The 14636-nt window shown below is 39.6% G+C and overlaps 1 protein-coding gene across 1 annotated transcript in view; it reads right to left on the bottom strand.

Annotated features, from left to right (window-relative positions):
* Positions 1-593: 593 nt before the first annotated feature.
* Positions 594-14636, bottom strand: part of NCKAP5 (NCK associated protein 5) — a 242907-nt gene continuing 228864 nt past the window's right edge. The window contains exon 20 of the mRNA XM_041473262.1: positions 594-933. Within this exon, the coding sequence (XP_041329196.1) occupies positions 652-933 (282 nt within the window). The 3' untranslated portion in view covers positions 594-651. The remainder of the gene's footprint in view (positions 934-14636) is intronic.

Genomic DNA, 14636 nt, shown 5'->3' with positions numbered 1-14636 from the left:
TATCAGGCCTTTTAATCTATTCATTTTCTTGCCATGTCAAAAGTCAAAACCCTTTTGAAATAAGACACCTGTTGTGAAGTTGTACTAACTGAAATGCATGTTTCCCTAGAATACCTGTATGGAATTGCACTAAAAAGAAAAAATAAAATATGTTTTCTAAAAGGGAGTATGCGAGAGTTTATTAAAGACAATCTGGCAGGCTCAAGTTTATGGTAATGCAGTGTTTCTACAGACAGTCTTAAGACTATGACAATTATAACTCTTTAAAAAAAATCTACTAGCTTTTCTTGTTAATATACACACCAATTTGTTTAAGTTAGTAATCTGCCATTACAGGAGCATAGCACCAATTTAATATTTATTGCTGTCGTGTATCCCTACAAATATATTTTCCCAAGGTATTTACAACTGTACAAATATTCACAAAAGTGCAAAATTAAGACTTTATTCTGTGTATTCGTTGTGTTGGGTGTGTTGAGTCCCCTGCACCACTGTGATGCTGCCCTGCCTTATTGCTGTGTGCTGGGAGGTCAGAACACCCTGACATGAGCACAGCGAGCTCGAGGGGGAATTGCCAAGCACAGTCTCCTCTCTCCTCACTCCATGCTCACCTTCAGCTCCACTCCGTGCTGCAGCCTGCTGGAAGTGTCCCTAAACGTCATTGGAGCCTTGGCTGGCACAGGAGGAGAAGCTGTCGTACAGGGAATCACTCAGGGATTCCAAATTGTCCACATCCTGCCGACCCGAGCTGTTCAAGGAAGCTGCTTCTTTCTTTCCATTCTCTTCCTTCTGTCCTTCAACCTTGTTCAGACAGTTCTTCTCTTTTTCTAATAAAAGTGCATTATTGCTGTTAAATTTATTGAGAGACTCCAGGGAAATTTTAGATACTCTGTGCTGGGAATCTTCTTTTGTTTCTTCAGTTTGCTTCAGTTTCTGTAAAAGTGAGAGAAATATTGGAAGCATATTCCTTTAAAAGTTTCCTATTGTACACCATTAATTGCCATCTTTCTAAAGTTCACAGGGTGAGAGAAAATAGATTGTTAGATGCTTAAATAACTGTTATGATTAAATAGAACATTAGTGTCCATTTTAGGATAAATCATAACTTTAATGATTCTGCTAAGACAAATAGGACTCCATTTATGTAACACTCAAGTGCTATTAATGTCCTAAGTAGCAGACCCTGGCTACACATGAGTTAAACATCTCCAGCATCCTCACAGGAATTCAGATCTTCTCCTGCATTAATACTTTGGGGGGTATGTTTAAACAGGTATTTGTTTAAGTAGAGTTAAAAAAAAAAAAAAAAGGTGCAGAGGAGAAAACAGCATTTTCCGTAAATTAAGGATGCAAAAGAAACTTGCTAGGGAATAGCCTCACATTTTGCATGTATAAGCCTATCGATTTCCACAAACCCAAACCCTCTCTAATAGACAAGAAAGCAACAAGAGAGGAAATTGCACTGAACTGGGCCCATCCCCACAGACCAGAATCAATCAGATATTGGCCAGGCCTTCTCACAGAAGTGGTGTAATTCTGTGGGAACACTGGACAATGTATTAGCACTTGATATTGAAAACACACAGTAGGATTGTACCAGAGTCATTTTATCCCTTTGTTAGCTACTGGTATTTGCAATCAGAGATCTGTCCAAGGAATCATTAGGGAACTGTGTAGGGAGCAGCTCAATAAAAATGACCTGCTGTTCATATACAGAGTGTTTCAAAATCTGTGTAACTAACTCTCTTACAGATCGTATTACCAGAGATATATGGGATAGCATTCAACGTTTTACAATCAACATTCAATAACCTCCTGGGCAGATAAGATTCAAGCACTCTGAGATATGCCATCAGCGTGCAAAGCCATTCCTCATTTTTGGTACTGCCATCAGATGGCAAAGACAGAATCAGTAAATTACTGTAAATCCAAGGCATCAACATTTTTGTTTAGCTAGAAAATGAGATGGCATTTTAAGCACACTGAAGATACAGCTTGGGCAGATGTGTGGATGCTGTGGGTCATTACATGTGCAGTTGTAAAGGGTCCTTAGAATTTTCTGCAAATTCAAGCTCCAAGTCAGTGAAATGTTGTGCACACTGTGCTGCTTCTCCTTGGAAATCTTTGGTGAGAGGAAGACAAATTGTTACAGTTTGATTGCTTGTTTTGATGGCTAGTTAGATAAAAATTGAAATGCCACTGCAAAGACTGTTTTTGCTCTGATCTTGTCACATTTCATAAGATGACAATGCATGGATTAGATTACTATTTTGAGAAAATGTTTCGAACAAACTTAAGCAAAGCAACAGGAGATCCTAAAGTCATAGCAAATGAACATTTTCTGTTTGGTGCATTAATTAAACTTGAGTCTAAAAGGTTTTAGGGAATGTTGTGTTGGATTCTAATTTTAGATGACAGTTAAAACTAAGGTCTTCAATATCTGTAATTAAAATGTTTTCTGAGATAGAGGAATACAACCCTTGGTAATGGGAATGAACACAAATTTAGGACCCTACAATAGAAATTTTTCACAATTTCACCATAAAATTTTCTTCCCTCTGCCCTCACTTGAAATACTGAAAAAGCTGTTTCACTTCTCTGTAGGCCAGATGAGAAAATCCTCAGCATGGCATCAATAACACACATTAGCACTTTTTGCTTTTCACAGTGCTAAGCCTAAAATACTTTATTATATGGCAGACTAAATGATGTTTCTTTGTCTTTAATTTTCCCACTTCACAGCTTTTCTTTAGATAAATGGAATGTGACGAGTTAGCACAGACTTGGGACTGCAGGACTCAATACTGGACTTAGTAAGGCCTGTGATAAAACTCTTATTGATTCAAATGGAGCCAATTTCAGCTCCTGGGCTGGAGGAGCACCTGGAGAACCTGCAGGACAGAGCAGTCTGGGTGAAGCATCACAATCAGAGGAGGATTTTGGCTATCCTACTGAAGGATGGATTTACACCTCAGAACAGACCAGACTGAATTCATTGGTATATTCTGCAAATATGTAGTATCAATAGTTTTTTTATACCCTTCAATCACAACCTAGGCTACAATCCTACATTAATCACACCCTAGTTTCTCATTTATTTTATAAATTACATTAGAGAAACCGCAGGGAACAAAAGTACTCTAAAATTTTTAAGGAAAGACATTGAATCAAGTGAAATTGAACTGAACTGAAGCCCATCAGTAAAACCTGTTGGCAAAAGATCCTGAGTAGTGAACAGTACATCTACAATACATCAGGGCTTAAAGGGAAAACTAATTCTAACAGTGGTAGCAAAATTTATTACCAAAACAAGAAATAATTCAGAAATAAGTTATGGGTATTTTTTGGACATAGAATTGTCCTTTTTAGGTGTCCTCATGTCCAGTTACATCCTTCTGTAAAAAATCCTGAAACATCCTTTCTTTAACACATAGAAGAAAACACATCAGCAAAAATAAAACTTTAGGCAGAGATATTAATGTAAGAATCTGCACAATCAACAAATCATTTTCTCTCAGAATAACACAATTATGTACATTCCTAGAGCTGAAAAGTCATTGGCCATTTCTTTAACCTTGTTGTGTGTCAGAACAGAAATGTTAAGAATTTTTTCTCTAGTTACTATAGATACAACTTGTAAAAAATTACCAAAGAGTGTTTATTTAGATTCATCCTTAAATAAGTTTCTTATTATTCATGGCAGTCCTAAAAGCTGCTAGATGATTCAAAAGGCAAAAGCAAAACAACTATTGCTAGAATTTGATTGATAAATGGTGTATGTTGTTACGTAGTATCTTTGGGGTTTTTTATGTAGATTTGCTATTGACTGCAGCTGAGTCACAGCTATAACAAAGAACAAGGGTTAGCCCAAAGATGTTAGCATTGTTTATTTTAAAGTAATTAGTTCATTAATGCATTTGAGAGTCACACTGAAGTGACTCAGCAGCTGCTTCTGCAGAGTGGAACGTGAGGTGGGTGTGTTCTACACCCAGAAGAGCTGGGTGAGATTTGGTAAGAAATGCAGGGAGCACCTAACCTCTGAGCCATGTTTTCCACTCAGATCTCTCCCGTGTCAGGAGTGGCTTTCTGTGTATTGAACAGGTGGTTTTGTCACCACAGTGAAGAGAAAGGCTCCATCATTTGCTCAGTGCTGCTACAAGAGCTAAGGTGGGACCAGCAGCCCGTGCTTGCTCTCACACAGGATCCTTCTCAGCAGCAATGCTTGAAACCATTTCAGCCCTTAAGTGCTGACTTTGCTGCTGGCTGTTCTGATCTGTTCTGTGAACAAGCTGAGTGCTGCATTTGGTGTGGACGCTATATGTTTTCCTAAGTATTAATTAAGGGAAAAGACAAAAACATGTAGTCAGAGATTTTGGTCTACAAGAGACAGATAATGGAGAAAAAGGAAAAAAAGGCTCAATGCAGACAAAAACTAGTTTTCACATTGCCTCTGTAACAGCTCTGGCCCATCACCCTAAAGCAAATCAATGGTTAGCTTCTTTTACTTATCCTAAGTGTATTTTTGTATGGAAAATCTGTACCATTATGCCTTAGGGTATGGGGAGCATTTGTTGTTCTACTCCACTGTATAGGTGGAGAGCTTCCCACAGCTGGAGCTTCTTACCTGCCCAGTATGGGGTGCCTTGCACCACCTGGGAGCAGAGACCAGTTGTCAGAAGAGGAGAAACTCTTCCTGACATACACAGACATTCATCACGAGCCACATCACTTTGAAATAAACCCATGAGTCATGAATCAAAATAATGTTTCCTTGCTGGCAACATCCTAAAGGGAATAACTAAAACCCATTAGTGATGTAATAAAATCTGGCATGTCACTTCAAGCACAGCAAATTAGGAAAACAAAACTAGCCTGCAGTTACACTGATACATTATAAATAGGTGTTATTCCTACATTAATACATCAAATTAGATTTTCTACAAACTGTAAAAATGAGAGGTTACATGTGGGTAGAATGCCTTTTCAGAGCTGTGTGATCAAGGAGCAGGAAGAGCTGCAGCCCTCCTGAACAGCACAAGGATTCCTCAGGTGTAGTGGCAAGGAGGAGCAGGGAAGGGTGGGCTGGTTCACAGGCACAGGGGACCCCACACTCGTGTGCAGGAAGGAAAGCAGCAGCAAGGCCATTTCTTGAATGTGGTAACACACAGAAGCTTTGGTTATCTGGAGGTCAGGCTATGCTTATGAGTCCCACCAGAGCCCAGAAATAGCAATGAGCCACTCTGCAGGATAAATGTATTTTCCAGCTGTCTAAGTTTAGTTAACCAGCACTTTAAAGAGCTCAGAATCAGTTACAAAAAGGAACAAAACGAACTTTATTTATGTCTCTCATGCATTGGGCAATTTAGTTTTTAGATTAACACAAAAGCAAGAAGGGCATTGCTTCAAGTGAAGTATAACTGCAAAACACTATTGGGTAAAAACAACAAAATTGCTATGAGAATTAAACATAGATCAGCAAAATCAATACTTAATTGTATAACTCAAGGTCTTTCGTTTCAGATCTGATCTCTAATAGAAGATACAAAGTGTGTTCCCTTTTGGTTTTTTTTTAGTTATTGCTCATAACTTTATTGCAAGGGAAAACAGTTTTCTAGATTTTACTTTTTAAAAATTGCTTGTTACTTTGTCTGCATATGCTCAGGGTAAACTTGATCCCAGGAGCCACTATTTCTTATTTTAAATTCACAGTTCTTCCAATTTAGCTATCCTCTAACTCCTGTAACTGCTTTGTATTTACAACACAACGTGTCTAAGTGGGATATGCTGTTGCAGCACCATAGGCTGCTCATACATAACCTGTTTAGTGGGACAATTTTAACACCTTCACAGCTCCCTGTAGAGCAAGGAGATACAGGGCAGTTTTCTGACCAGAGATGTACTGGTCTCATCAGAAGCAACTTCCCACTGAATTCTCTGGTGTGACACGGCCGTTTGCAGTAGAAGGTGTCACGTGAAAAGGGCTGGGCAGTGGCTGTCTGTCCTCCAGCCAGGACAGAATGCCATACAGGCTCTCTGAGCAAAGTGAACAGTCTCCAGATCTCACTGAACATCAGGGGAACAAGTAACACTCTGCAGTGAAAATAGTTACCCAGCCACATCCAGCAAACTACAAAGGTGAAAGCTGTAACTGCGTGACCTCTGCTGCATTACAGCTGAGCTAAAAATGGGATGTTTGAATCTCTTTCTCTTTAAAGCATAACTTTAAATAATAAGCCTTGCTCTCCATTGTACATTGTCAGAAGCTTTCATCTATTTTCTGGACTGACAGTAAAATAATTTCTGAAATAATGAATCATTTTTCTTTTTTCTACTTGAGCAGAAATCCCAAAATTATTTTGCTGTAGCAGATAATGACATTCTCAGAGACACACATCAGATTTCCATGATGAACAATAAGTGCCAGCTTCTTTTGTGTTAAAAAATGCATTGCTAGGAAGCATTTTTAAGTTAATTAGTATGTTAGATAGGAAAGCCAGATATACACTGGTATGCCAGCTTCTTTTGTGTTAAAAAATGCATTGCTAGGAAGCATTTTTAAGTTAATTAGTATGTTCAGCAGCTGATAGGAAAGCCAGATATACACTGGTGTGTATCATCCCCTGATGGCATTATGGGTAATGCAACCATGACTATGTAATCAAAGTTTTCCTACTGTATTTCAGAGCACAAAAATCTACAAATAGATTTCAGTATCACAAGGAAAGCGTTTCTCATGATCCTGAATTGTGAGTGAATTACCTTAGAGGAAAAGCATCTGCTTAGCACAAACTGTGTGTGATCCATAGCTGCAGATGTGGACAAAACAGCTATTGCCTCATGAACTGAGGAGTTGAAACTTATGTTGTCTATAGCTTCAATTCTTGTGTGGTTTAAAAGGAGATAAAAGAATTTCGTTTAGTGAGCTGGGCCTTATGGTTTGAAAAGCAGCATTTTCATAAAATGATGAGATGCATCAGTACATTCAGCATTCTAATGCCAAGATTACCATGCTCATACATGATTATTTCCTTGACATGACAAGACTGTTTGACCTGATTAGGTTTATACCAACCCTCTTTGAACTTGGGCATAATTTAATAAACCGGGATGTTGAGGTCTGAGTTCCCAGGCTTTCTGCCTTTGTTCAGGTACAAACTGAATGGCAAAAATGTTGTTTTCTCGTAGTGCCTCAGAATGGCCACTGCCTGCATCAACCCTGCATGGACAAAGTTTATTTAAAAAGGAATAAGAAAATACAATTCTAAGTGGCAATACCTTGGAAAGCGATAATGGTGCTGGTGCTCAGCCAAGCGTGTTGAGGCGATGTATTAAAAAGAAAAGCAATTAAACACCAGGACTTTCTCCAGAAGGCAAAGCACAGCCTCACTCTGCTCACATTGGCAGAATCACCAATTTTGCTTCTCACAGAGGGAATCTACCCACTAAAAGCAATGCTTAGTGCAATCAGAAGCTCACCACAAGGCATTAAGAAAGAAATATCCATGGTGAGAAAGGAAGCTGTTACTCAGTTTTTAGAACCTGATGGACTGAAAAATGAACAAGAGATGCATAGGATTCACTTAACTTCTCAGAGATCCTTTTAGCTTTACTTGTAGAGGGAGTTAAATAGCAAAATTTTTCTGATTTTCTAGTGATTGAAAAAAATGGCAGTGAAAAAAAGTTATACTGAAAGGTAAGATTGGTGATAAAGGTACTGAACTTGACTTAACCATTTGAAGGTCAATACTCTTCCTTGACAGAATTATATGAAGGGTTATGTTGTCAGTGATAACCAAATGGTACTGGAACTATGCAGTCCTAAATAACTTCACTGTTTCAGTCTTCATCAGGCTGTATTTCACCTGACAGAATTTAAATATACAGAGGATTGTCCTACTGAATGAAAGTAGTTATCCTTTCCTTGATGAAAGTATGGCTGATTGCTTCAATAAAGAAGGGGCTTTGTACAAAAAAGGGGCTACAATTTTATCCTAGAATAGAGGTTTGGTTGATGTTTTTTTTTTAATTGGGATACTTACACAGACCTGAATCCAGGAGGGGGAAAAGTACAGTTCAAAGTTTTTTTTGTTTTTTTTTTTAAATCCAGTACCAAATGCATTTCTTAAAGATACAGGCTCTATCTCCCATCTGACTGATGAGAAAAAATCCTCTCAAACTTGGTAAATGCAGGATTGTACTTATATAACATATAATCTCACTGACATTTTCAGTAATCAGAGTAATTTTTTCAGTATGGCTGAATTCAGACTACTGTTCCTGAGTATTAGCTGCGTTCTTACCTGTCCTCATCTTCCACCTTTGGTTTTTTTGAATGAGACAATTCATTTTGGTAGTTACAAAGACACTTATTCCCCACCTCTCTAGTGATGCCTCAGCTCCTGGCCTGTAATGTCTGCATGTCATTCACCCAGAATACTGGAACTGGAAAAATGGAATTGCACTCCAAGACTGTACTGCAAAAGGGAACTGCAAGTGACTGGGATTTTCCTCACTAGTAATCCTGTCTTTTGTGCACTGGACTAGATTCATAGCCTGTGACCATCCAGCTGACCTGTGGGTAAAAAGACAGAAGCAGTAGAAAGAGAATCATGGAATAACAGGACTGTTTAGGTTGGAAAAGATCTTTAAGATCATTGAGTGCAACCACTGAAGGAGCAAGATTATGTGGCAGGATCAAGAGGAAATCAGCAGGATGACAAAACCATGTAGGAATAATTCTCCCAGATATGAAGACTGGCTTGTTGTGGGCATTAAGAGGGCTGTGTGTCTGGGGGAGAGTTCAGTGAGCTGAACCTCTGCTGGAAGACCTGCAGAGGAAGGAAAGGGAATGTCCCTTCTTCCAAGTTCTCAGAATGATTCAGGGAGGTAGTTTAAACAAAGTTCCACAGCAAATAGGTTTTTTTCTTTTTTTTTTTTACTTTTAGCCTCTGAGGAGGAAGGAAATTTGGGAAGAGACAAACAATCTTTCCAGATCCATCAGTTCTCCTCCGTGTGACCAGAACGCTCAGCTGCGAGCCTTCATGTCCACAGTGCACACACATCAGAACTAAAGCTCTCACCAGGAATACAGAAGTCAAAATTTTAGAATTTGGAAACAGGGTCTTCATTGTTACAAAAATCTGAATTAGCTTGCTTAAACCCCAGTCCAACAACATAGTTTATTTTATGAGCCTGAAGCTGACATTTCCCTTTCACTACAGATGTTAATCAACCCTACATAACAGAGATTTTTTACCTCTAATTCTAAATAAAACCCACTGCCCTTTCCTTCCCCTTCTGTGACACCTGGCTTCTAAAAGGTACTAAGTAAAGAAACCCACTAGGTGTGCCCCCCTAAGTGAGGGTTAGGGGCTGGGGCTGGGCAGTCCTGCACTGGGATAAGTGCTCCTGGAGGAGCAGGGGAAGAGGGCAGAGCACAGGTTGCCTTCCCAGGAAATCTGTAGCAGCCTGAACCACATGCATACTGTTTTCTGACTCTGTGCAATGAGACTAGAGAAGTTCCTTTGTAATCAGAGAAAAGTGGGACAGGATAGATGCAAATAATGATGCTGGTTACGTGACTGTGCTTGCCACTTCTCCAGCTGATGTTATGAGCTGAGTTCCAGCACTGATTCAAGCAAAGCATGAACTGCAGATGGAAACCTATGTTTTAAGTTCATCTGCTAACAAATCCTACATAACAGTTACAGTCATCTACATGGACCTTCTAAATTTATGCAAACAATTTATCTCTGCTGTAGGGCAGAGTATTTCAGGGACAGCAGCACAACACGCACAAAAACCCAAGACAGAACTTCAGGCGCAGGCTGCAGAACCAAATTAAAGTAGAAGGATAAATCCTCTCGCAATTTTTAGTTCATTTCAGTACAGCAAGTTGTGTCAATAAAAAGCCCATAGTATAAGTCAGCTAGAAAATAAATGCTATGAAGGATGTTCCATTTTATGTTGCTGGAATTTGATTAGTGATTAGTCCTGGTGGTTAAACCACATGGGAGCAGTAATCAAGGGCTCTCTACTGCAGTTCTGCAACAACAGGAAAACTGTTGGCTCATGTCCTATTCCATGATGGGATATTAACCTAAAATCTAATTAATATATGAATGAATTACATTTCTAGAAACATACTATATTATAATCAATTTTAAGTGAGTTCCTAACAGGAGATAAGATGAAGAAAAAGCTGTAGAATTACCAGAGGCTGATAAATTCTGTTTACTGTGACTGATGATTTTTATGGAGGATAATTTTACAATCCATCAAACTTTTGTCAGTTCAAGAATCATGCTGCCAAACGTATGCAGTAAATTAATTTTTAAATTTACATATTTATTAAAAATCTTATTGAAAACAGCAGGAAGTAAGCCTTGTTTGAATAATAAAATAACTTGTTATTCTACTGGAAAGAAAACAAAAACCCCCAACCTTCTATTAAGATGATTTTATAGCAAGACATTAATTATAAACAACTACATGAATTAGTTAACCAAACACTGTATTAAATAGCCAACCCAAAAATTAATCAAGAGTTTAGAAAACCCTTTGGAAGATAATCAGGTAAAAAATGCAATTTAAAAGCTAAGAAATTCGTGGCTGAGTTTCAGATGTGCTGGAGGACAGGTTTTCCCACCCAGGCCTGTTGGCTGGAGCTCCAGGATCCCTGGGGAGCTGCTGGTGCCTGCCTGTGGCTGAAGGTGCTGAGGAGGAAGGGATGATGCAATGCTCCCATGAACATGACCTCAGGGAGGTGCCCATGGGATGTGGGATCTTTGCTCCCTTCCCTGCAGTTTCCTTTGGCTGCTCCTGACACTGGGGCCAGCCATTCACACTCTTACAGCACCCACTTTGTGTGTACAAAATGCACGCTGGGGCACGTGCAGGGAATGGGCAATTCATGTCTGAAATGCTGATGGCAGGTGATAGTCTTTTTAACTCTAAAGGATGCTCAAAACCAAACAATGTTTCTCTATTATTAGAAGAATTAAGAATTAGAATTATTAGAAATAATCACAATTAAGCAGAGCAATGCTGGGCACCAAGAGACCACTGCTACAGATGCAGATGGAAGCTGCTACAGCCAGAAGATTTATAGATGTTGAACTTGCCTCTTCACTGAATTAAAGCAGTGATATCCATTTTGATTAACATGCATCTCATCTGGCTGTGATCCGAGGGGAATTTTAGGTAATTTATGGATTTAGATGTGTTTACTTCATCTTTTAGAAATGAGTACATCTGTTTCTGGTCATGAGAAGCTCTCTCCTGCTTGGTGGCCCAGCCAGGCACACAGAAAGTCTCCCGCTGGGAGCTGGCAGGAGGCATCAATGGCTGCAAACTCTCTGGGAAGGCCACAGCCTCAAAACAGAAATCTCAAGGACAACCGCTGGACAGAGCTTTGCCTTTCCTGCTTTCCAGCTTCCCTGGACACCAGCAAAGCTCAGGTTAAGCACCTAACAGGACCTGAAAGGGAGGTCACTGTTTGTGCTGAGCCCACCTGGGCTGTAAAAGGCCCTTCCTGGGTTGTGAGGTGATATTTTGGCAAGGCTTTTGAGGATTTTTCAGAGAAAGAAGGCACAGTGAAAAGATATATTGGGAACCCTGATTCTGTGGGTTCTGACCCCCCCTTGTCTGGCTGTGAGAAAACCTCTCTTGGGTATAACTGAAGAAGGAATTTGTTGTGAAGAAGCAGCACAGGCTCCTGCTCCCACAGTGGGCTTCCTGCAGGGAAAGAATAGGGTTTTTTTTGCATTGATTGATTTCACTGCAATTTCTGTAGAAAAAGAGAAGTGTGTGAAGTGATAGCTGCCATGTGACTGGATCTGTTGCACAAATGCTTTAGGGGATTTATTGACTTTAGCAGTGCAGAAGTGTTACTGCAGTATCAATGCTGCAACTGCAGCGAGGCACTGGTGATACAGAACATGTTCCTATGCCTAAACCACAGATTGTAATATTGTTAATATAATAGGCCACTAGGAGGACTAAAATACAAGTGGAATTCTTGCAGCCACACTGTACAGCTAACACACACTCATGTTTTGAATGCCCAAAGATGACCCAAACAGAAAATCAGGATGAAAATACAGAACAAAGCAGTTGCCAGGCCTGACTAGTAAATGAATAATCTGAAAAAGTGTTACTGAAAATAAGCAGGCATTTAATACTTATTAAAATACAAAAAATCCCCCCTCTTTTAAGTGTTAGTTTCTTCAATATCTTAGATTATTCAGGATTCAAATACTCATAACAATAGAATAAAAATTTCCTCCATGCACAGGCATGGTTACAGCAGGACTGCTGAAGGTGGTAGAGTTCTGCCCATGCAAAACTCCTTGCAGGATCAGGGTGTGAATTTGCTTCTGACATTCAGAAAATTCCTCATCAGAGGAGCAATGTGTTTATGGCTAGCCCTTGTAATGCAAGATTCCATCTTGAGCAAGAATGCTTGATGAGAATATTAAGTGATAATGATTATTTGCTTAGTGCTGCTATGGGGCCTTCAAAGCTCTCAAGGCAGCCTGCTAACAGTACTAGATTAAATTCCAAATGCAGCTGGAAGGTATTATTTATATTCTTTATTTAAAAAAATGGGGAATTTAATAGCAAGAGAGGCTTAGCAATTGGCTCGGCAATTTGGACATCATCCCTATCTCCACAGTCCTGCGCTCCTGTCTGTTAAGCTTTTTGAATGTATTTGAATATTTTTTTTATTTGCAGGCAAAAATTTCTCCATAGAAAGGCAGAGGCCTCACAGAGGTTCTCACTAGGGAGCATCTGAAATACTCTTCAACATACAGAACCTGGCATTTAATCCACTGAACGTGGTAGTTAATCAAATGTTTTGCACTGACTTTAGTGGAGTTTGGATAAGAATCTTGATGCATTAGAGAAATAAATTATTTAACTTACTGAGTTCCCCTAGAAACAAAATATTGAGCTGCAAACAAAGCTAACAAACACCAAATGGGATGCCATCTGCTGCAATGAACAGAACATGACCAGTTCCCCCCATGCTTGAGATTTCTCCAAAATACAATTTGAAATACGTTTGTTAAACTCCCAACTGTCTCACAGAATTGGATTAGCAAAATTCTAGTTGGTTAGCAAATTCTAGAGCCACCAGCAGCAGCAAAGCAGGCTATGATGCATCAATTGGAGTGGTTGATTTCACTCCTATTGTAGTGCCCCGTGTAAACCCCCAGGGTTTTGTGCTGTCCAGAGCCTGTGGAACCTATGGAGATCTTTGTCTTCATGTTCTGTATCCTGGGGCCTATGGACTCTGCAGTGGTTTCTCCCCCTGAGTAAATATGAATGGTAATTATCCACATCGTGCTGCATTCATAAATCGGGATTTTTCTATCCTTTGACATCCGGACTCCATGACTACCAGAGAAACAGGATATGGAGGCAAAAGTTCTACTTCCCACAGATGTCTCTGCCAGGAATGGCACGAGATAGCTGAAATCCCAAGTCCCTGCTTTGTATGAAAGTTTTTGGCTGTGGAGGAGAGAGAGTGGGCTCCCCAACACTTTCACAGGAACAGAAGGACAGCGCTGAGCTAAAAGCAGAGCTTGTGACGCCTGTGGGTGACATCAGCCTTAGCTCCCTTTCCTCTTCCCAAGCACAATAATTGGGCAGCCAGGCAGCTTCCATGGAATGGGAGGGAGAAACCCAGCAGGATTTGCCTTGTAGAACAAGACAAGAAGATAAATGTCCTCATACCTAAATTTCCTGCCCAGCCAGACACTTCATCTTCTCCTATCACCACAAGTGATGAAACTGCACAAACAAACAGAAGCTCCAAAGACAATTTAGTTTTCAGCAGTCAGTCAGGAAGGCTCCAACCCTCACATCACACAGCTTCTAAATGGTGGCTGCTGTCCTTGGCTTGCTCTGCTGCCTCTCTTTTCAACACCATGCCACTAATGATGTCATCTTGGATTTTCTGAGACCCCAATGAAGGAAGGAAATGATGAATCTGACTCCATGTTCTTAGAAGGCTAATTTATTGTTTTATGATATTATATTATATTATATTAAAGAATGCTATACTAAAACTATACTAAACTATACTAAAGAGTACAGAAGGGATAGAGACAGAAAGCTAGAAAGATACTAATCAAAAACTCGTGACTCTCTCCTCAGAGAGACCGACAGAGCTTGGCCCCTGATTGGCCAATAAGTAAAAACAATTCACATGAAACCAATGAAACAATCTCCAACCACATTCCAAAGCAGCAAAACACAGGAGAAGCAAATGAGATAATTATTGTTTTCCTTTTTCTCTGAGGCTTCTCAGCTTCCCAGGAGAGAAATCCTGGGCAAGGGAATTTTCCAGAAAATATGATAGTGACAATGTCATAACACAGCTTCCATGTTTTCACCATGGATTTTATTTGTAGAAATGCTGTATTACAAATGTTGAGCTCTCTGTACCCTGGCTTGCCATAATGTTTCTAGGAAGCATTAAAAGATAGGATGATGTTCCTATGATAGTGATAGTAAAAATATTCTGTAAAATGACACAAATGAAAGTTTTAGCTTTTTCCAGTTGCTCATACACTAATGTTGCAGAAAATGCAATAAAGAAATAGATTTTAAAAGATGAAGAATTTCAT

The sequence above is a fragment of the Pyrgilauda ruficollis genome, unplaced genomic scaffold (genome assembly GCF_017590135.1).
Source record: "Pyrgilauda ruficollis isolate IOZ18807 unplaced genomic scaffold, ASM1759013v1 scaffold3, whole genome shotgun sequence".
Classification (NCBI taxonomy): domain Eukaryota; kingdom Metazoa; phylum Chordata; class Aves; order Passeriformes; family Passeridae; genus Pyrgilauda; species Pyrgilauda ruficollis.
Note: the sequence above shows the minus strand (reverse complement) of the source record. Positions and strands in the feature narration are given on the sequence as shown.